General features: G+C 33.9%; 3 protein-coding genes across 4 annotated transcripts; all 3 read right to left on the bottom strand.

Moving 5' to 3' along the window:
- Positions 1–2,281: 2,281 nt before the first annotated feature.
- LOC100790594 (uncharacterized) lies at positions 2,282–6,615 on the bottom strand. The gene is made up of 7 exons (XM_003540492.2): positions 6,284–6,615; positions 4,843–5,016; positions 4,671–4,763; positions 4,537–4,605; positions 3,475–3,681; positions 2,759–2,884; positions 2,282–2,649 (listed from the first exon to the last, which is right to left on the bottom strand). The coding sequence occupies exons 1-7, from the start codon at positions 6,506–6,508 to the stop codon at positions 2,503–2,505; spliced, it is 1,041 nt and encodes a 346-aa protein (XP_003540540.1). The 5' UTR covers positions 6,509–6,615; the 3' UTR covers positions 2,282–2,502.
- Positions 6,616–9,159: 2,544 nt separating this feature from the next.
- On the bottom strand, positions 9,160–13,350 carry LOC100799205 (putative pentatricopeptide repeat-containing protein At3g08820). 2 transcript variants are annotated; one of them, XM_041007673.1, is made up of 2 exons: positions 10,507–13,350; positions 9,160–10,377 (listed from the first exon to the last, which is right to left on the bottom strand). In XM_041007673.1, exon 1 carries the CDS (start codon positions 13,339–13,341, stop codon positions 11,296–11,298), a length of 2,046 nt encoding a protein of 681 aa, XP_040863607.1. In that variant the 5' UTR covers positions 13,342–13,350; the 3' UTR covers positions 9,160–10,377; positions 10,507–11,295. The 2 variants fall into 2 exon arrangements, with proteins under 2 accessions (XP_040863607.1, XP_003539649.4); XM_003539601.5 differs by having other exon boundaries at positions 10,933–13,339.
- Positions 13,351–15,003: 1,653 nt separating this feature from the next.
- LOC100798685 (disease resistance protein RUN1) lies at positions 15,004–19,792 on the bottom strand. The gene is made up of 5 exons (XM_014765119.3): positions 19,238–19,792; positions 17,419–18,520; positions 16,983–17,258; positions 16,079–16,855; positions 15,004–15,583 (listed from the first exon to the last, which is right to left on the bottom strand). The coding sequence occupies exons 1-5, from the start codon at positions 19,744–19,746 to the stop codon at positions 15,107–15,109; spliced, it is 3,141 nt and encodes a 1,046-aa protein (XP_014620605.1). The 5' UTR covers positions 19,747–19,792; the 3' UTR covers positions 15,004–15,106.
- Between the last annotated feature and the right edge of the window lie 1,483 nt (positions 19,793–21,275).

Here is a 21,275-nt window from a genome sequence, read left to right as displayed (position 1 = left end):
TTTTGTAACATTTTCATTCAATCATAATGCATGGAGAGATTCAAACACAATTTTTTTCTAATTAAAATTTATTAAAAATTATAAAATAAAAAGAAAATCATTGAATATGATGTGAGATTCGCAAAATTATCATTTTTAATAAATTTTAACTGATAAAATAAAATGTATTAAAAAAATATATTGTTAATATTTTTCTAATTTTTCTAATGGAGATTATATTGTTGTTCACAGCTGTAGTCCACAATCGATAAACAACCTAAATTTTTGTGCCTTAGTCTAACCTGTCTTAGTCTCTTTTCTTGCTTCATCTTTGTGGGTGGTGTTATTTTCTACATTTGTTTTTTGTTATTAGCATTTATTTTTCTTTTGGATTTACATCTTCTACCATCAACAACATCATAATTCAAAAAGTTATAATAACTTAAATGTTTTTTATGCAAAGACAATAATGAGAATTTAACCTAAAACTTTTTGCATGCTACCCAAACCTCCACTACTAGGTTGATCTCATTTAAGTTCCTATGAATATAATTTCATTTGAGTTTTTCAAAACACAAAAATCATTGTTTATGATCTTAATAAAGTTATTTATTTTAAAATAATTTGTCATTACTTAATGAAGAATTCACATGCAACTAGCATATCATGTCAACAGTCATTTTAAAATTGCATCTCACATAATGTGGTTAGATACATGTCACATTAACACTAATTATTAATAGTAATTATTTTTAAAAAATTTACAATTTATGAAAATTAAAAATCAAATATGAAAAAAGAAAACCATATTAATTTAATTATATATACAAATATTAGACACATTTTATTGAGAGCTAATTCTTTTAAATTGTTTATTAATTTAATATTTTGTACTTGCAAGAAATGTCCGAATGAGAAGTATACCATGTCTATTTCACAGGAGTTAAATTCCGGTATTTGAGTACCTCAATAAAAGCCCCCTTGCCACCAAAATAAAAGATGCACTATCAATTTCATGCGGTATCTGAATAAGATTTTGATTTGAGTGATACTATATAAGTTTAATTTCTTTAAGGTTTTATATTTAAAGTTTGTAAATGAGTAAAACATAATCGAAAGAAAATACCTCATTAAAGGTGGACAACCAAATTTTTCAACGAAGAATAGTCATTAACAAAATTGGTAAGTATATACTCTACAATAATATCATGAATATAAAAAAAAATCATGCAAATACACATTCTAAATGAGGGTCCATAGTAACTATGGCGTAATGCTGCCAAGAGAAATCCACATTGATGAAGTTGGTGCTATTTCATTTAGTGTGTCCAGTTTCTTTTATTTTTTTTTAATAAAAAGTTAAAGACTATTTTAAAGTTAAAATTTAAAATAAAACATTAAAAATCAAATCACTTCCTTATTTTTTTTACTCTTTCTAATCTCCGATAACTTGCTCCAGTGTGTACTTAAATAGAACGTAATGGGTGCGGACAAAATGATTAAAAACAATCACTAATGGTCAAAAGTAATTAAAATCACTAAAAAAATAATAGATATTTTGTGGCACATCACAAGGGAAAAAAAAACTAACATGTAATTGAAAATACGTTTTGGAGTGAGTTCCATTGTTTTACACAATTATACATTTTCATTTTTTTATATACCAAAGTATTCCTCTCCCACAATTATATACACAACTATTGCGTGTTGTTGTAACCACTGCCAATTCGGGAATGGGGGCCAAATTCACACTTATTTTTCCAAATAACTTTCCCCCCCCCCCCCCCTCTTCGGAATTCGGTAATCTAAAACCCAAATTCTGGAGTTTTTTTCTTGCTTTTTATTTTTTTAATTCTTTGCATATTTTGTTTAATTTTTTTAATAATGCAAATAAAATAATAATTAGTAGTATATCTAAATATATTTTAATAATATAAATAATTATTTACATATTAATGTAACACTGAAAGAATTTTTTTTTATAATTATTCATATTTTTTAAAAATTAGTTTATCACAACCAAATAATATCATGAATAGAGACAAACACTAACAGAATCAACATGTAGACATTTTTGTGATAACCCTTAGACACAAACAACAACAAAAAAAAGTTATCTAAATTTTGTTTTAAACCAAAATATTACACATAATTTCAAGGAATAGGTGTGAATTCGGATCCCCATCCCAAGTTCACACCCGCAACAGTGATGGGGGATAATTTGGTATATAATCTGGGAAGGGGATACTCATGTAGATTAAAAAAAAAAAGTCAAAAGGGTTATGGGGGTAAAGAAATCAAGTTAAAACGCTGAAGCATGTAGACATTTATATGTATTGAAATTAATCAGTGTTCAATTGGAAGCTCACAATTGTTCCATTTCTTGGGACAAAAATGAAACCATAATTTTCAGTTTCTTGCCCTAATGGTTTTTTCTCAATAGCTTGTAAGGCAGTGTGACTGTGATCCAGTGAAAGAAAAATGTATCCAACTTTTTATTATAATTGTCAACAATGAAAGTTCTCACTTCTTTCCCTTGAGATTGATTACTGAAAGCTCTTGTTCAACATACTCTCCTGCACACATAGGTGGATATTTGCTTGCAAGGGGTGATTCTGCAAAATGTCCCAATGGCTTCAGAACTGCATCTGATGCTATGTGTGCAAACAACTACATTCACAGACATATGTTATCAGTCAATATAACACTGACACAAGTCAATTTCATAAAACTCTTCTTTCCTAGAGTGAAAAACGACCATGTTTTAGTCCTCACTTACCGTTGAAGAGACTCTCCATAAGCTACGATTCTGCTCTTGTGCTAAACTTATTGCATCAAGTGTCCTCTTTGTGGCAACAACCTCATGCATGCCAGCTATGCAGTCCCCTCCAGTTAACCACTCTATCTGCATTTTAAAACAACAAGAAGAAAACACACAAAAGAACATTAATAATGTAGAGTCAATCATATGTGAAATTATGACCTCAACGGCAATGAATAAAATCAGAGTAATGCTGACAAAACACTGAAATACCAGTTATTTGAGACAACTAACATTGCTAAACAGTTTTAAAAATAAAGACTTCAATATGTTTTAGGTCCCTCATAAATTAACAAATTTTGTTGAATCCCTAATAATTTTTTTCTTTGCATCAAGTCCCTAATATAACAATAAATTTATTTTTGATCCTTGTTATTTTATTTTAGTCCTTCTAATATATCTATTTTTTCATTTTAATCCTTATAATATTTTGTTCATTTTGTATTAGTCCCTTTGAAAAATATTTGACAGGGACTAATAACAAAATTCACAAATTTATTAGAGACCTAAAACATATTTAAGCCAAAAATAAGACAAAGTAAAAAACTGGTAAGGTCAATTTCATCAAAAAGCCAGAAAATATGAAAGGACAAAAAATCAGGTATATATTTCAAGCTATCAAAGTTTGAATTCCTTCCGGTGAAACATCAGCAAATTCCAGTAATTTTGATTACCTGCTTTCCTGTCTGAATAAGAAGACATCCTATTGGAACCTTCACTTCAACTTTCTGTCCATTTCTTAACCAGATGTTTAAACCAGGAAATCTACTTCTACCATGAATTGTTAGGAAGTTAAGGTCATAGTGATATCCTGCAAAGATAGTTCCCTCCTGACCATATTTTTGAAGGTCACTCCCTGTTGGTGCTAACAGATGCGGGCCCTAGTACATGGTAAAGAGAGAGAATACATTATACAATCACTAGAGTACACAGGTAATTTCTTGAACTATGCAAGTAAGAATATGCTTCAGTGGTTCAACCTATCATTCAATTCTACTTGTTGATAATGCTGCATGGGTACAACCCAATAAAATGTCTTACCAAATAAATGACATGTTGAAAAGCCTAAGGTATAGCCCATTTGGTGGCTATATCATAGACAAAAAAGCTTCAACCAGATGTGCCTTTTGTTATTAAAATAACAAAAGTGGCAGCGTGCGTGAAGCTTCCACCATTGTGGAGTCTTACAAGGGCTAGCATTTTATTAAAGTCAAAATGAAAGACAATGATACCATTGAACCATAAGAGTGAGGAATTTTTGTTTACAGAACATATGCTTTCCTTTGCAAATGGGATTTCTGCAGTATATCTATTTGCACAAGTAAAGAGCATCCTGCTCCTTTTGGAGATGTCATATAAAATGCATGCCTTGCTGGACAGTGGATACAAATATAATTTTAAGCAAGGGAAGAAACTATCAAACAACTAACGAAATACATCAAATAAAATTATTGCAACTCTGACAAAAACATTGCCACACAAACTGGGGAACCTTTGTTTCCATGTTGAAAATGGGTAATACTTAGTAGCAAATGCATATGATGCACTGTGCAAAAGGAAATGGCAGTCAGTAATACAATCTATGAGATGAAACTGTGAATTGTGTCCCACAATATTTGTGTTAAAATGAATCTTGAAGAAATTATTTGTCATGATCTATAAATTCTTTAATCAACTGATTTCTTTTGCCTTCCTATGAGTAACATTAATCACCGGGAAGCAATAGATGTGCTCACCAGCTTCATAAGAGAAGTGAATGCATCCTTTGGAAGACCAAACCCAATAGCTGCCATTTCAGCAACCACCTAAAAACAAATATGCACATTTAGATCACCACACATTAGAAATAGCATGAAAAAAAATGACTGACTTCAATTGCTGCTATCATTTTGTATCCCCAGGAATCCATAGTTTCTTTCCATTCAGGGAAACCTTCAGGTATTACTGGCTCAGCATTAAGTTCCTGTACAATTTATATAAACATTAGGTTTAAGAACTAGGACAAATGTCTTACGGATAAGAAAAAAGAGAAAGCATGAGACCTGAAAACGAGTATTTGACGGTCGAGGACCGATCCTCCAAAAGTATCTCCATTTGAGATCAGGTCCAACAGGAGTGTTTGGCTGGTTTTCTTTTGGCATCGCTTTCAGTTTCTCCTGCATTTCTTCATCAACCAAGCTTCTTGGAACTTCTACTTTCTCTGGTGTAACCCCAACCTGTTACACCCATTTGAGGCATCATTTGTTATTACCATGTCTTAAAATCTATCAAAGATAAACCTCAATTACCAGAAACCATTTACAGAGTACAGAGAAATGAAATGTTGAGAAATGTGGCAATTGCAGCAGGAAAAGGAAAACCAAACTAACGCAAATTATGTAGATCAAATAATAAGTAAAAACCTTAAAACTTGGCCAATTAAACAAAATGAAAAAAAAAACACTGTTGGTCCCAAAAATAATATAATCTTAGTAACTTGAATCTCTACTGTTGGTCCCAAAAATAATATAATCTTAGTAACTTGAATCTCTAGCTTTATAACATCTCCATTCCCAACTACGTAAAAAGAGGTTCAATTCAGTTCATTTTGGCATAAAAAGACAGCAAAAAAATAAACAAAGCATAGGACTAAAAAAAAGATTATTTACAACATCAAGGACTAAAGTATTGGACACTTACAATCTTAGTACTAGAATGGGGGACTGAATTTGATTCCTTAAAACCAAACAAGTGTAATGCAACTAATCCCAATCATTGATTAGTTGATATTACGACACATTCATGATTTTTCAAGAAGATACACACAATATTGACAGTTGATTTTCTAATTAGCCATTGACACTTTCGATCTCAAAACTAGAACAGGGGGATTGGATTTGATTCCTCTAGAGTGAACAAGAGAAAAAAGAAAGTAATCTCAATTGTCAACAAAAAAACAAAACAAAACAAAACAAAAAGTCATCAAGTTATGTTCCAACTTCCAACATATTCATGATTTGTTATGCACCTCCTCCTAACATCAACAATTGTTTTTTTCTTTTCTCAACTTGAGATAGTAGTTTATAAGAAAATCATCAGATGACATTTCAACACATTCATGATTTGTCATATATGTTCATATTATATGGACAATTTTTTTTTATTGTAAATGTCAGTTGTTAGTTTCTGTTAGCAAAGGGATTCGAAACTGCAACCTCTTCGCCTTTCCTTCTCCCTTCACCGTTAGACCAACCTTATATCTCCAATATATATATCGACAATCGATGTTTCTGAATACGAGAGATAGTTGATAAGAAAAATCATCAACACATTCATGATTTTTGCAATATGAGATTATTATTTATTTTACCACTGCTCACATTAAAGAGAATAAATAGGGTTTATACCCAAAACAAAAAGAGTGTGGAGTCAACCCTCACGCCACACCCCAGAAGGGGAAGAGCGTTGAGGAATCAAAATGACGTCGAAAGAAAGAAACTTGACCTGGTAATGCAAGTGGGGTCTCTCATGGCGGTGTTTGAAGTCGCGGGGTTTTGAGAAGTAGCGCTCCATCATGTCGATGAAGCGATCGTTGTCCTCGACGGTGCAGCGAGGGTCCTTGACGAGGAGCGCGCCGGTTTCCCTGAGGCTGCGGCTGACCTCGGCGCAGAGAAGTGGGTCCCACTCGCCGGAGAGGGAGGGAGAAAGATCTATAACGGGGAGATCCATTATTCAAGAGCAGTGATGATGGCGGGAGAGTGAGTGCGTGTATTTATACATACGATGCTTTTTGGGGCCCATCCTTGCTGGGAGTGGAGTGTGGAGCTCATTCATCATGTGCGCGGAATTTCATCCATCTACGCCTTTCAATAACCCAAAAAAATAATAATTAAGATTATCACAATGAATTATTTATTTTTTGAATGATTTTTTTTTCAAAATTTTCTGGTCAATAGTTATAGTTTGTCACTTTTAAAAACAAATATCTTATTTTTAATGAAGCTAGATTCTTCGTTCTTCAATTGTCTTGTTTGGCTTTAGAAGAAAATGAAATAAAATACACATACATGTTCAAATTACCTAATTTTTATTTCATACTTGTGAGCAACATTTAATTATTTTTTAAGAAAAAAAATATTTGTAAGAAAAGAATGCTAATATAATACTAGGAATGGGCATGGGTCTTAGTTAACTCAATCACCTAATTAACTTGAACCAAATTGAACAAAAACATTTGAGTTGGTTCTGCCCATAGGTTTTGTTTGAAATTTGAACTTGAAAAGCTGATTATACCAATTTGGATATTGAATATGAGCACATGGAACCCAACCTAGACTTATACTATTTTACATAAATTTTTATATTGTGTAATTTTTAAATTCTATATCTTTTCATGTTGCGTAATTTTATAATTATGACTTTTGAAACTTTTTATTAGTTTTTTCATTCTATTATGATTTACTAGTTTTATTAATCCTATTTGTCTTGTTACTTTTTTTTATTATTAAATAAACTCAACCACTCGACCTAATCTAACCTCAATGTAAGGTTGATTTGGTTATTTGTTAATATTATTTGAAAATCTAAAAACAACCCTAATTGATTAACTTGTTTTAGATCTAAATATCTCTTCAACCTAACTAAACTCAATTCATACCCATTCCTAAATAATACACTCTTTTAACATTATTTTCCTAATACACACTTCTTTAATTTATTATAATTTACATGATTTTCACACTAATTGAATAGAACCTATTAAACAAGGAATATGACTATATTTTTTTTATATACAGATGTGATTATAAGGAGTATTCTTGATTGATCATTTAAACTAATCACATTTGAAGGCACTCTAAAGTGAGTTGTTCCTTCTCAATGAAAATGAAGACTATTATGGTCATACCTAATTTTCATACGACATATAATTAAACATTATTAAATGGGTGGAACTATATGGTCCCGCATATTTTTAAACACACCCAATATAGTAAAACCTACTCAAATACATATTTGTTTAGATAAATAATTTCTCAAATATTGGATAACCTTTACTTAGAAAAATACTCTATGAAATGACTGAGATGCCAAAAAAAATATAGCAAGAGTAACTATTTCAATAGCAAGGGTCTCACAATTTTATGCTTGCTCCCATAATTTCCATAGCATTTCATCTTGTATTTATGTTCTTGTTATGAATGAAATGGACTTTAAGTATCCTTCTATAAAAAATAATTATTTCAATAGCATAATTCAAAATACTTATATGAACTCAATTCATTGGATAAATAGTTAAATTTATCTCTAAAAATGTGAGATATTGATAAATTGGTCCTTGAAAAATAAAAAATTTAAATTTAATACTTAAATGTATAAAAATGTAACAAATTGGTACCGTAAATAATTTAATGTCCAATAGACCCTTAAACATTACAACTTAATATGAAATTGATTTTTAAAAATTATAACTTAATAACAAAATGGTCTAAAAAATTTAACGACAAAACTAATTTATTATGCCTTTTACACATTCAATAATTAAATGTGTAAAGAAAAAATGTTAGTAAGGAAAAAAAGGCTAAAACTTAAAGGAATGGCTTGATAGCATTGTTTAATATTATTATTTTTGTTTAAAAGAATTTATCATTTTAAATGAGTCGGGAAGGGATGGCTCCATTTCCGTTGCCAAAGTTGCCTTCGGAAGCTAACTACATTTACTTTTGCAATAATTGTTGCCGTGGTCACGAAGTCTTTCTTGTAGGTGCGTAGTATAAGTAAAATATATCACTATAAGAATAGTTTGCCAATAAAGATGTAAAGTTTAGGTCTTCAGGACTAAAGTAAGAACACCATATGCGAGAAGGAGAAAAACAATAGTTATATTTATTCCAATATTTGATTGCTTTTGAATAAAAGGAAAAAAAGAAAAAGAAAAAGCAGGTGCCATCTTATTTACGCAATCAAGATCGTAAAAATGGAATTCTACCTACTACTAAAAGTGTTAGATGGGTACAAAATTCTACCTGTTCATAATCATAACAAAAACTATAACATGTTAATAATATAAAGTTATATTTAAACTTAAAGCATGCATATTGTTCTGGATTGACACATTGGGCTTAATCTGAAACAGCATATTGGCCAGTTGTTTCCTGCACCTCCAAAAATTGCTTCTTACACCTAATTCAAAATGCAAAATTGCACTCCAAATTTTAGGGATGTTAAAAGTTACATTCCGAAAAGGCTAATCTGGAATGTAATTTTACAATCCAGATTAATCTATCCAAAAGGTAAAAAGGTGTAGTAGGAAACAAATTTTAGGGTGGATGAAGAACTACCGGCATATTTAGTATAATCTGAATTAACATATTGGGCCTAAATTTGACAAAGCAAACATGTTGGCACACACGTAAATGAGAACAACAAAGGCAAGAGTCATCGTTTCCCTAGTACTACATGATGAGCAATACATGAGTGCTGCACCAAATACTAGTCGAAAATATCATTTAATGAGCTTGTATGTATCCCTCGGGCACCCATATTGTTAACTCTACCCTAGCAACGAAGTAGAGAAAATATAAGGCAAGCACAAACAACACTAAGTATACGTTCACTTTAATTTTACTTTCACAATCTCTTACGGTCACTGACATTGTTGTTAAATGGCAGCCATGGTGGAATAGCCTGGTGGATTTTTTGCCAACTACAATAGGTAATTTGTGACAGGAGACCCATCATGGCAGCACCATAAGACACAATGGCATGTTTATATGGTGAAATTTCAGTCTTCCGCTACGTTCTGTCATCTATAATTGATAACAGTGATCATTGATTTTGGCTTCAAAATCCTTATGTGTTTGGTTGTGTGCGAAGAAAAAAGAATAAGGAATAAATTTTTGAAATTGGAGGTTTCAGTGGTAGGCACTTGGCAGGAAGGATGATGATGATGAGACAATCTCTCTTCATGCCACCAAAGAACTAATGAACCGACTGCACGCTATAAAATATCGCATGTCTCTACACCAAGGCACCTATATAAAATGAGATTTTTGCCTTGGTTAGATCTCTTCTTTGCCCATTTAAATTCTTTGCATTAGCGTCATCCCATTTTCATTATGCTAGACATCCAAGGCTGTGCATTCACATTCCTCGTTTGGATTATATCAATTTATCTGATCAGATTCCTCTTCAGTCTTCACAAGTCACCGCTCTCTCCAGTAACCCATTGTTTCCAAGAGAAAATACCAACTGCTGCAATTGTTAATATGTGGGCCATTGCAAGGGATGCAAAACTTAGATAAAACCCACTAGTATTGCCCTATAAGATTCATTTCCAAAGAGAAAGCTATTAAAATACAGATGTAAAGGCCAATCATTACCATCTCTTGCCATTTGGAAGTTGACGAAGAGGCTTCCGAGGAACTTCACTAGTATTATCTGTCATTCAAACAATTCTAGCATGTATGGTCCAATGCTTTGATCGGAATGTCCATTCTAGAAACATTAACAAAGTTGCCATGGACCATGGTAGATAAAAAAGGACTGGCTCTCTTTTTGGCCAAACTTCTAGTGTGCAAACCTGTTCCATTTTCAACAACCTAGCTTGCAATATTATAAAAAAGAAGAATCAGTTCTAGTTATAAAAATACCAGGAAAGGAAGATGAAATAATCTGCAGTAAGAATCCAGCTTAATTCTTAACATTATGTGTTAAATAAGAAGTTCTACCTTGTACAATATTTTGCATTTTTATATTATCCATTTAAGAACTTCTGAGCAGTGTAATAATAGAATCCTTGACAGCATAATAGAGACAACTGAAGAGGTGTAAAGAAACTCAATCCATTTTTTATATTAGAAAATGCATGGTTCAATTTTCAAGCTTTAATTTGGTATGTTTGCCCCCACCAATAGACTACAATTTTTGTAACATAGTATGACTTGCAAACCAATTGCTACACAATGCGTGTGTTCTTGCTATACTTCCATCAGTTGTCTAAGTCAATAAAATTGATCTTAAAATCTATGCAAAACTTCTACCAATCAGTACCACTGTCATGGAAAGTTTTTCCAGAACCTCAAGTTTAGGTCCATAGGGAAGAAAAAAAAGTCACCAACTCCATAATTCAAGTGCTCACTAGCAATCTTACAAACCTGGCAGGAAGTATTTGCATGTCCCAAAATGACAGGTACTTTGAAGTTCATCAGTGGACCCAAATTTGCTGCTTCAACTTGAGAGATGGAAAGAATGTGATGTGATCTATGCAATTGCATTTGACAAACAAGTGGGCCATTTCTCCATCTGAAAGGCAGCAAAACTATCTTGGACCTTGACCATATTCAAGTCAGACAAAAGATGTCATAGATTTCACTTATCCCCATCCAAAACTTGTGTAAAGGGTTGGCAGAACATAAAATTCCATTTCAACATATTCAAATGAAACTCTGATGTCTGACAACTTTTGAAGTGAGGCAAACCATGAATTTAGACTTCACATCTTAGAATGCATCAAAAGTTTACCAATAATCCCGACAAGAACATGAGCCTTCAGTGAAATGATGGAATCTGTTATTATCTCTAACGATAATCTCTCTCCCTGTAACTTTTGAAACAAGTTTTATAGCCTCATGACAATCGCCACATACACGAAGATTTTTAACAACACGAATCACATCTTTGGCCCCAGTACTGATCAGTGCAAATGCAACAGCTAACTTCTCACTATGACAGCCAAGGAAGTACTCCTTCTCCTCCTCCTCTACGTCAAAGAGCACAAACTCAGTGGTCGGGTTATAGCCAGCTTCTCTCAAATCCTTAAATAAACTTTCAAGTTTTTCATATATCTTGTGTGACAAAGGATGGGAAGTGTCGCCTACAAGGAATTCATGAACGACCCCATCAACTTCAACCCAACTACACCCAGGTAATTTCTGCATCCCTTTCTGATTCAAACTAGACCTGATTTTTTCTGCTTCATCCCAACGATGACTTGCTGAATATATATTCGATAAGAGAACATAATGTCCCGAATTCCATGGTTCTAACTCAATCAGCTGCTTCAACACATGCTCAGCCAATTGGGTATCCTTATGTAACCTACATCCTCCCAACAAAGCCCCCCAAACAATAGAATTGGCCTCCATTGGCATACTCCTGATCAAATCCTGCGCTTCAACCAACAAACCTGCACGAGCCTGGAGATCCACCATGCATCCATAATGCTCTATAGTAGGAGTTACAGAAAAAACACTACTCATGCCACTAAAATAACGGTGACCATCATCAACCAAACCAGCATGAGTACATCCACAAAGCAAACCAACAAAAGTATTCCCATCCGGCTGCATTCCAACCTTTACCATTTGGCCAAACACCCCAAAGGCAGCTCCAACATGTCCACACATAGCCAGCCCAGAAATAACAGCATTGAAGACTACACAATCCTTCCTCCTCATCCCCTTAAAAACCTCCTTCGCCTGTGCCACACTTCCACATTTCGCATAAAAGTCAATCAATGCAGTACCCAACACAGGATTAGACAAAAACTCATCCCCATCCATCAAACCCCTAGCCCAATTCCCCAACTCCAACGCCCCGAGCCTTGAGCACGCCGAAAAAACTCCCACCATGGCGTAACAATCCGGTCTCACGTTCTCCCTCTGCATCTCAAAGAACACGTCAAGTGCCTCTTTCGGCATCCCATTGGAAGCATACCCCTGAATCAAGGCACTCCAACACACAACATCCTTCTCCACCATCCCATCAAACACCCTGCGCGCTTCCTCCATGCTCCCACACTTCGCATACATATCAACCAATGAGGTCGCTACAAACACGTTCCCAACCGACCCACTCTCCCTCATATACCCATCAATCCACCGTCCACTAGCCAAGTCCCCCACCCGTGAACAAGCATACAAAATGCGAACCAACGTGAAGCTATCTGGCCTCAAACCCATCTCCAACAACCCTCTAAACAACCCGAGAGCCTCTCCAAAGCAACCGGACTCAATGTACCCACAAATTATAGCAGTCCAAGACACAACATTTTTCTCAGGAATTTCATCAAACACCTTGCGCGCATCGGTTAAAAACCCGTTTTTGGAGTACAAACAAACAAGGCCGGTCTTAACGAACACGTCCCAGTCAAACCCAGTTTTGATTACAAGGGAATGAAGGCTGAGACCCACGTGGAAGTAATGTGGGAGTCTGGTGCAGGCTTTGAGGACGAAAGGGAAGGTGAAGTTGTCCGGGGCAAAGCCGTGCTGGCGCATGGAGGCATAGACCGAAACGGCATCGCGGAAGGCGTCGTTGGAGACCATGCCGCGAATGAGGGTGTTGTAGAGGAAGATGTTGGGGTGCGGGGTTTGGGCGAAAACGACGGTAGCGTATTGCGTGGCGGCGAAGTGGAGGGAAGAGCGTAGGAGGAGGTTGATGAGGTAGGTGTCTTGGTGGAGACCGAGACGGAGGAGAAGGCAGTGGCATTGCTTCGCTTGGTGCAGAGACTTCAAGCCCCAAGCGAAACACTTCTTCAGCTCTGAGCCCATGTTACTACCACGCATCACTAAATGCACCATATATATATATATATATATATATATATATATAGGTTTGTGCACCTTCAACCAAATGCAATAAATTTGATCATGTATATATATATATATATATATATATATATATATATATATATATATATATATATTCAATTTCCCAATTATTTTCCTCCATATTTATGCTATTATACATATACTTCTCACTTTAATATCCATTTTTTTTATTTAGACACCAATAGTTGTTGTAAGTGTATTAAACACTGATGGAAGCATTGTTGGACATGAATGAATATGATTTGATATATGAAATGTAATATATATAATAATGGAATGAAGTTGTTTTGTGTGATTTCATGTATCTAGTTTTGATTATATATAGCACCTTTTTCTCTAGTTGTCATGTTGTTATCATATGGTTGACTCATACCCATTCCCACCATCCACGTGTAATCATTTATACTTTCTTGAGCATCACTTTCATTTGTAGTAACAATTCACTTTTTGAAAGTTTAATATCTCAATTAAAATATTTTCACATGATAAGTCAGATTTAAAAACATGAAAAGATGACAAGTCACTCACCTTATCAAGACATAAGTTCTGGGGCCTCCAAAAGTTCAGCTCCTTTCAATTTTAACTCCACTCACCCAAGAATTGGCAAAAACTAACATCAATCCCCAACTTCACGTCATTCTAACAACCATCTTCAAATCCCTCCAAGCGGTGAAGCTATGTCTTGATAAGGTGAGTGACTTCATCTTTTCATGTTTTTAAATCTGACTTATCATGTGAAAATATTTTAATTGAGATATTAAACTTTCGAAAAGTGAATTGTTACTACAAATGAAAGTGATGCTCAAGAAAGTATAAATGACTACGTGGATGGTGGGAATGGGTATGAGTCAACCATATGATAGCAACATGACAACTAGAGAAAAAGGTGCTATATATAATCAAAACTAGATACATGAAATCACCTAGAAGGAGAAAAAGCACTGCTAATTTTGGTCATCTAGGTCAAGTAAAACAAAAAAGAAAAAATCAATCCATGAAAACCACAATCTAAAATCCGAATAGCTATTTATTTTTCAAACTAAGACTAACAGAAAGAAAATGAAATATCACACAACAAGCTGTCCCGTCTATCTCTAATGGCCTAGCAGAATCAGGGATACTCAAGCGTCAATCCTCGCCACTGCTTCATCACTCGAACTTAAATCCGTGTTGAATGTAGAAGAGAACATTTGTTACAATTAATTACTATATTATACTGAATAAAACATCAGTTCCCAGCCGCAGTTGCAGAGATAAATCACACAACTAAGCAATAGTTAGAAAATAATAGAGCTAACACACTTCAGGCAAATATTCAAGGTAGGTACTACCTATTTACCTAAATATTTTCTGAAAAAAATAAAGGCATGTTCTGCACACCAATGGGATGAAAATGATTTAAGAAATTCCAGCTCTATGAATACGCATAGTTTGTTTATTAAAATTGTAGTTTTTTTTTTACTGAACTAAAATTGTAGTTAGAAGAATACCTGTTATCCATAAAAAAATTTCTATGATTCTATTGCATCACACCTTGTCTAGCAATAATGAGACCTATCACGATGGGAAATGATTTCTAAACAAAATTTTATGAACTTTATTAATGAAATTCTCCTTTGCATCAGCGTAACATAGGTTATTCTCTTCTCTCTCCAAGAAAAAGTACGTATGGGAATCCTAGACTGACTTTAGCATGTTCAATAAAAATTGGTTGAAACCTTTACTCCTCTTGAATCTTACTCATTACAATTTTCTTTATGAATCTTACAAAGGAATTTTTCTTTGGCTCGGGAGTAGGCTCCATGTCTGTGTCAATTGATTCATCATACATTAGATAGACAGCTGTCTTCTTGATCACCAATCCATGCCCAAAAGTAACAAAAATCTCCACCTTATCTCCAGATCCCAAATGAGATATTATGCCTTGCCAATCCACATCATTAAAGGAAATTACTGTGTCTCGCTTGTATATCTGCAAGGTGCACTTTGTGTAATTAACCATTAAGACACTAATAAGACATTCAGTTGCTGTGCTTTCAGGGGCTGATACATAAACGACACACAAAGCCATTCCCTTCATGCGACAATCCTCCGGCACAATGAAATACACTGAATGTCCCTTACCTGTACGGGCCAACCAATAAGGATAGTTGTCACCTGGGAGAAAAACATCACAACCCTCACTGGTTGCCAATCCCTGTAGCATGAACAGAAAACCTTAGTCATTTATGCAATTCTGTTATTAAAATGGCCTTCTTCAATCAATATTTTGTCATTCTTTACAAAATGGGCATTTTTAAGAAAATGACAATGCATCAAACAAATTGGTTAATTGTTTTGTTATATATAAATCAACAGTAGATCATTAGGATATTTCTGTTTACAAGTCTTTCAACTTATATTTCAATTATTTTTTGATGATCAATGGAAATATAACAAACATGAAGCAAGCGTAGCCAGAAGAAAGGGGACATCAATTTTCTAGTTCTTAATATGAGCATGATCACTATGCTTGTTGAGTATTAAAATAAAGTATTTTTTGAATGGAGTCATGTGATTATAGAAGGGAAATGTGCTAAAAGGTGAGTATGGAAGTTTCCTTTAGATACTTCATTAGGATTATTTCATGTTCGCTTAATTGATAGCTAAAATGAGTAGTAAAGGTAAGCAGAGAAAGATGAAGAGAAGGAACCTCAGATATGCTCTTGCAGAGAGTATTGATGACTTCTTCGAAACTTCCAATGCCAATCAAATAAGACTCCAAGGATTGCTTTGAAATTTGTGATGTATATGATGTTATTTTTAATTCAGTAAAATTTACACAATGTAAGTCATCCAGAATTGTTCTTAATTGTTTAGATAGTTGAGACTCTGTGTCACATTGCACCAAAACACTTCGAAGATTTGAAAGGCTGCTAAACATTGGTGCTAGATCACCCAAGTTACTATTCTGCATATCCATGCGAACTATAGACGATGATATGCCCAAAAACGGAGGAATACGAGATAGGGGATTCATTGTTGGTGACATCCAAGACAAAATGATAGAAGGAAAAACATCATGTGCTAATCCTTTAAATCCACCTACGGATATATATCCAATACTTTTGGATCTTACTACCGAAAAGGGTACTTTTTTCACGGCAGTATTTTCTGCAATTAGAGTTGTCAAGGATTCCATCTGCATTATGTTTTCTTCCAACTTGTCAATCTTCAAACAACCAGAAAGGATGAGAGTTTTCACAGATTTTAATTCATAAGCTCTCCTTGGCAGATTGCCAAGACTTGTACAGTCCGTCCAATTTATCAGAAGAAGATTGTGGAGATCTCCAATGGACTTGTGTACCTTGCACAGACGTGGGCAATCTTTGAGAATGAGATTTTCAAGTTTTGGTAGTTTTGAAAAGTCAGGGGTTTCTGTCAAGTACTTGGAATGACTGAGATTGAGCATTTTTAGCTGCCCCAAAACCTACAACAAGAGACAGTGTTTTTTACAAGAAGTTAAAGAAGCTAATGAAACTGAAAGAGGTAAGTGGCAACAATTACTATTTTAACTAACCTATGAGTTTTAATAGAGAAAGACATGTAATATATACCTGGGATTCTTTCCAAAATAGCCTAAGATTACTGTGTTTTAAATCAATCGCAATTACACCTTCCAGATAAAAGGTTTTAGGTATGTACTTTAAAGGAAATCCTTGCCAATTGATCCATCTCAGTTGCTTAGAAAAATTCCCATAATCTCCAGTGACTTGTGCGTGATCAAGTTTCAACAATCTCAATCTCTTCATTTCCTCAAAAGCATCAGCTTTGAAGCAATCTCTGCTGGTTAAATGCAATTTCAGTGCCAATCCCTCTACAGCTTCTGTCCCCTGTGATGAAAAGAGTGAAGAAAAATAAATTTGGAAATTTATGATATTAGTTCACAAGAAAATGATACTTAAAGCTCAGCCTAACCACACATGTATTGCACATGAAAAGGCAAACACTTTCATGAGAAGTTTCAAAACAGAAAATGAAGAATATTCTTACAGTATTCTTTGTCAATACATCAATTACATCCTTATGAAACCACAATCGACTGCGCTTCCCAGGTTCCTTTGTTAAACTTTCACGAATTATCTCCCTTCCCATGTCTCTTACCAACTGATGCATTCCAAGTTTGTTGTTCTTTTCAACTATTATGAGGCTACGCTCTATCAGAACTGTTATTCCAATATCAGCATGCAGTCCACAGCCATTTAGTATCTCCGTGACATAGGCTTTGTCTTTACCAATAAAGAAACAACAAACATCAAGGAATATATCCTTTTCCATCTGATCGTGTAAACCGTCAAAGCTTATTCTTAATTTCTTTTGAACTTGATTGTTGGGAATTATTTCTAGTTTTGACAATAAATTTTTCCACTCTTTCTCTGTCCTCTCAATTAAATAAGAACCAAGAACTTCTAGAGCTAGTGGTAGTCCTCCACAATAAGCAACTACATTTCTTGCAAGTTCGTTGAATTCTTCTCTTGGTTCTGCTTTTCTAAACGCATGCCAACTAAAAAGCTCAAGGGCCTCATTTTCATTCATTTCCTCCATTTTATAAACATAATCAACATTAAGTATGTTCAGTAAGCCCCTATCTCTAGTTGTAATGATTATTACACTTCCTAGACCAATCCATTTTCGATTTCCACACAGGTCTTTTAATTGGTCAAACTCATTCACATCATCAAGTACAATGAGTACCTCTTTTCCTGAAAGTCTTTTCTCGATCATACTTGTTCCCATCCCAACGCTATGTATCTTCACCTTTGTTTTTAGGACATCAGTAAGAAGTTGTTCTTGTAAATGAGCATGCCCTCTACCATCTGTTTCACAAACTTTTCTAATATTTTCAATGAAACTTTTACCTGGGAATCTACTATGAATTTGATTGTAGATGAATTTGGCTATGGTAGTTTTACCAGATCCTCCCATTCCCCATATCCCTATCATACAAACTTTGGTGGACTGGTTTTTTATAAAACCAATCACTTCTTGCCCACGGGGTTCCAATCCGACGGGAAATTCGGGAATAGACAACACTTCTCCGTTTAGTTTTTTGAGAACGTCATCAACAATTTCCTTCACTAGTTTAGCTTCATTCCTTCAAATTCAATAACATTTTTTTTTTAAAAAAGGCAGAATGATAATGTATTACAAGTAGAAAGACATATCATAAGCTTTAAATATGCTTCATTCGGGCTTGTTTGGATAAATTTCCCTGTGAGCACTTACAGAAAAAGAAAATAAGAAGGTAAAATTAATTGGATCATGTTTCAATAAAATCATAGTTGTTATGGGAGAAGTTTGAATTATCTTACCTTCTTATTTTCTGCTTACGGAAAAGTTTATTCAAACAAAGTTTTGAGCTTCTCCAATAAGTTAAAATCAAGTTATGCAATTCAGCTTTTGAAAATGTTAAATGAGAGCTTTTATATAAAACCATCAAGTGCATAACTAAATTTTCACTAAACTCGAATAATTTTGCATTGTTATTTTCTTTTCGCAATTGTCTAACTTACCCCAAGTAAAATGGGGTTAAATAAGGCCATTATAGATGATGGGTGTAATTCTATTACGTACTAAAAGATAGTTGGTTACCCCTAGTAAAATGGGGTTAAATAAGCCTATTATAGATTATTGGTGTAATTGTGTGGTTGGTTGCAGGTATTAACATCTATCTATTGGGTTGTTTAACCCCATTTTTACTTAAGTTAAGTTAGACAACCACTTTCTTCTATGTTTATAGAGAAGTTTATACTATTAGAGCTTTATTCGCAAATAAAAGAAGCAAGAAACTAGAAAGTATTGGTTGATTTACCCGGGTTTCATCACATCCCAACCACAGAAATTTGCAGCAGTGGTGAGTGCGCTGCCCCACCTGGACAACACATACTTATCTTCTGAATATATTTTTTCTGCAGATGCATTCAGAGCTTTTCCAAAATCACCCTCCTGACGACGTACATCGGATGGGGAAACATGGTAAAATATGGGCACAACTACGTGGCCATGAAGTCTGTGGCATTTGATGATATTTTCAAGCTCAGTAAGACACCATGTAGATTGAGTATAGTTCTTGGAGAAAACAACCAAAGATATCTGAGACCCTTCTATTGCCCGCATTAGTTGTATTAGTTCCATTCCCTTGACAAGATTCTCGTCGTCAAGGAAAGTGTTGACCCCAGCATTTGAGAGGACGGAATGGAGATGACAAACGAAATTCCTACGGGTGTCTTCTCCCCTGAAATTGATGAACACATCGTACATCCTTCCAGGATTGGATTTTGAGAAGGATGAAGAAGAAGACGACGACGACATGAATTCCATCAAAGGAATTGAAGTCAATGACAGCTATAATGCAAAGTACGGAGAGATGATCTTTGATGCCACCAATGCAAGTATTGTTAAATGTTACTTTAACTAGATGGATTGTTAGTGCCGGAAAGATTTAATATTTTGAACAAGAGTATCGTGGACATGCTTTTTTTTTCCTCCTTAATTTCACTTTTGGTGCATTACTCTATTATATTTTAATATTATTTCACTTAATTCCATTGAGTTTTAAAAATTTTATTTTGATTATTTGTGTTTTAGAAAGTTTCATTTTCCTATATTAAGTTTTAAAAAATTTATTTTTTGTTTTTATATTTTCAAAAATTTTATTTTGATTTGTTATGTTTTTAAAAGTTTTATTTTGATCATTTCTTCTAATTTTCATTGATTAAACAATGTTAGTGTTCCATTAATTTTTAACTTTTAAAATAATTAATTTTAAATAGTAGAGGTTAAAAATCTAAGCAAGATCTAAAATTATCACCATGAAATCATATTTAATGTTTCTCATCACCATTGAAACCCAATTTTTTTTATACATGTTGGTGCTCAATAACAATGTGGTTATAGGATAATGCACTGGTGTTGTTTGGTGGATGGAGGTTACATTTTTAAACTAGTTGTTAATGATGGATGTAGTGATTGCATTGAATGTATTTTAAAGATAATGGTGATTTTAGTCGTCCTATTTTAAATCTAACAAAATAATCATGTTTGTTAGGTGGATCAAAAGAAATTAACAAAATGAATCTTTTGAAAATATAAAAGATCAAGATAAACTTTTAAAAATATAAAAGATCAAAATAAAATGTTTTAAGATTTAATGTACTAAAGTAAATCAATACTAAAACATAATAGATCTAAATTGATATTTAACCTATTTTTGGTTATGTTTAGACTTTGGATCAGGAGAGGAAAAAAAATAGAGAAAGAAGAATATACCACCAAAGCTACACAAGATATATTTTTGGTGAAGAAGAAGAGTAGTGATGCATGATACGTATATGATAGAAAAGAGGGAAGTGAGATTGTTTGTTTGGACATCAAGTTTGGACATCAAAACAAGACAAATGTTTAATAGACATTTATTCTGTTATTATATTCTTGTTATGCACTTGAACTGTTGACTGGTTCGTTCAACAATGACTCATTGAATCATTACATTGATTGAATTAATTATTAGTTTGATACTAATAATAGTATGTGTTGTGTAGAATAATTTTTCGTAACAGGAGATAATCATTATTAGGGCACTGCACCGCAAAGTCCACCACACTTAATGTGGTGCCTCCCATACTTGAATATAGCTTCCTTTCCCGTGAAGAGTTCTAGCAGTACAACTCCAAGCCTATACTCATAACTCTTTGCTGCCTTCATCGGTCGCTGATAATTACTGTCAGATTCAAAATGTGAACAATGCATAACTATGAAGATTATCGCATTGTCCACTATCCAAGTAAAACTTATTGAATCAACTGGGATATCGCTCATGTCAATGCTCCAAATTTCACTATATCCATTTG

Source organism: Glycine max, chromosome 12 (genome assembly GCF_000004515.6).
Source record: "Glycine max cultivar Williams 82 chromosome 12, Glycine_max_v4.0, whole genome shotgun sequence".
Classification (NCBI taxonomy): domain Eukaryota; kingdom Viridiplantae; phylum Streptophyta; class Magnoliopsida; order Fabales; family Fabaceae; genus Glycine; species Glycine max.
This window is presented reverse-complemented; position numbering and strand designations above follow the sequence as displayed.

Bases quoted from the DNA above. Each gene is read 5' to 3' on its own strand.
- LOC100790594 (XM_003540492.2), bottom strand. From the start codon at position 6,508: ATGGATCTCCCCGTTATAGATCTTTCTCCCTCCCTCTCCGGCGAGTGG. The intron at 4,764-4,842 runs GTCTCATGCTTT...TAAATTGTACAG, and splicing joins CGTCAAATACTCGTTTTCAG to GAACTTAATGCTGAGCCAGT. The intron at 2,650-2,758 runs GTAAGTGAGGAC...CTGTGAATGTAG, and splicing joins TATGGAGAGTCTCTTCAACG to TTGTTTGCACACATAGCATC.
- LOC100799205 (XM_041007673.1), bottom strand. From the start codon at position 13,341: ATGCGTGGTAGTAACATGGGCTCAGAGCTGAAGAAGTGTTTCGCTTGG.
- LOC100798685 (XM_014765119.3), bottom strand. From the start codon at position 19,746: ATGGAATTCATGTCGTCGTCGTCTTCTTCTTCATCCTTCTCAAAATCC. The intron at 18,521-19,237 runs GTAAATCAACCA...TTGAATTTGAAG, and splicing joins TGGGATGTGATGAAACCCGG to GAATGAAGCTAAACTAGTGA. The intron at 16,856-16,982 runs GTATATATTACA...CTCTTGTTGTAG, and splicing joins TATTTTGGAAAGAATCCCAG to GTTTTGGGGCAGCTAAAAAT.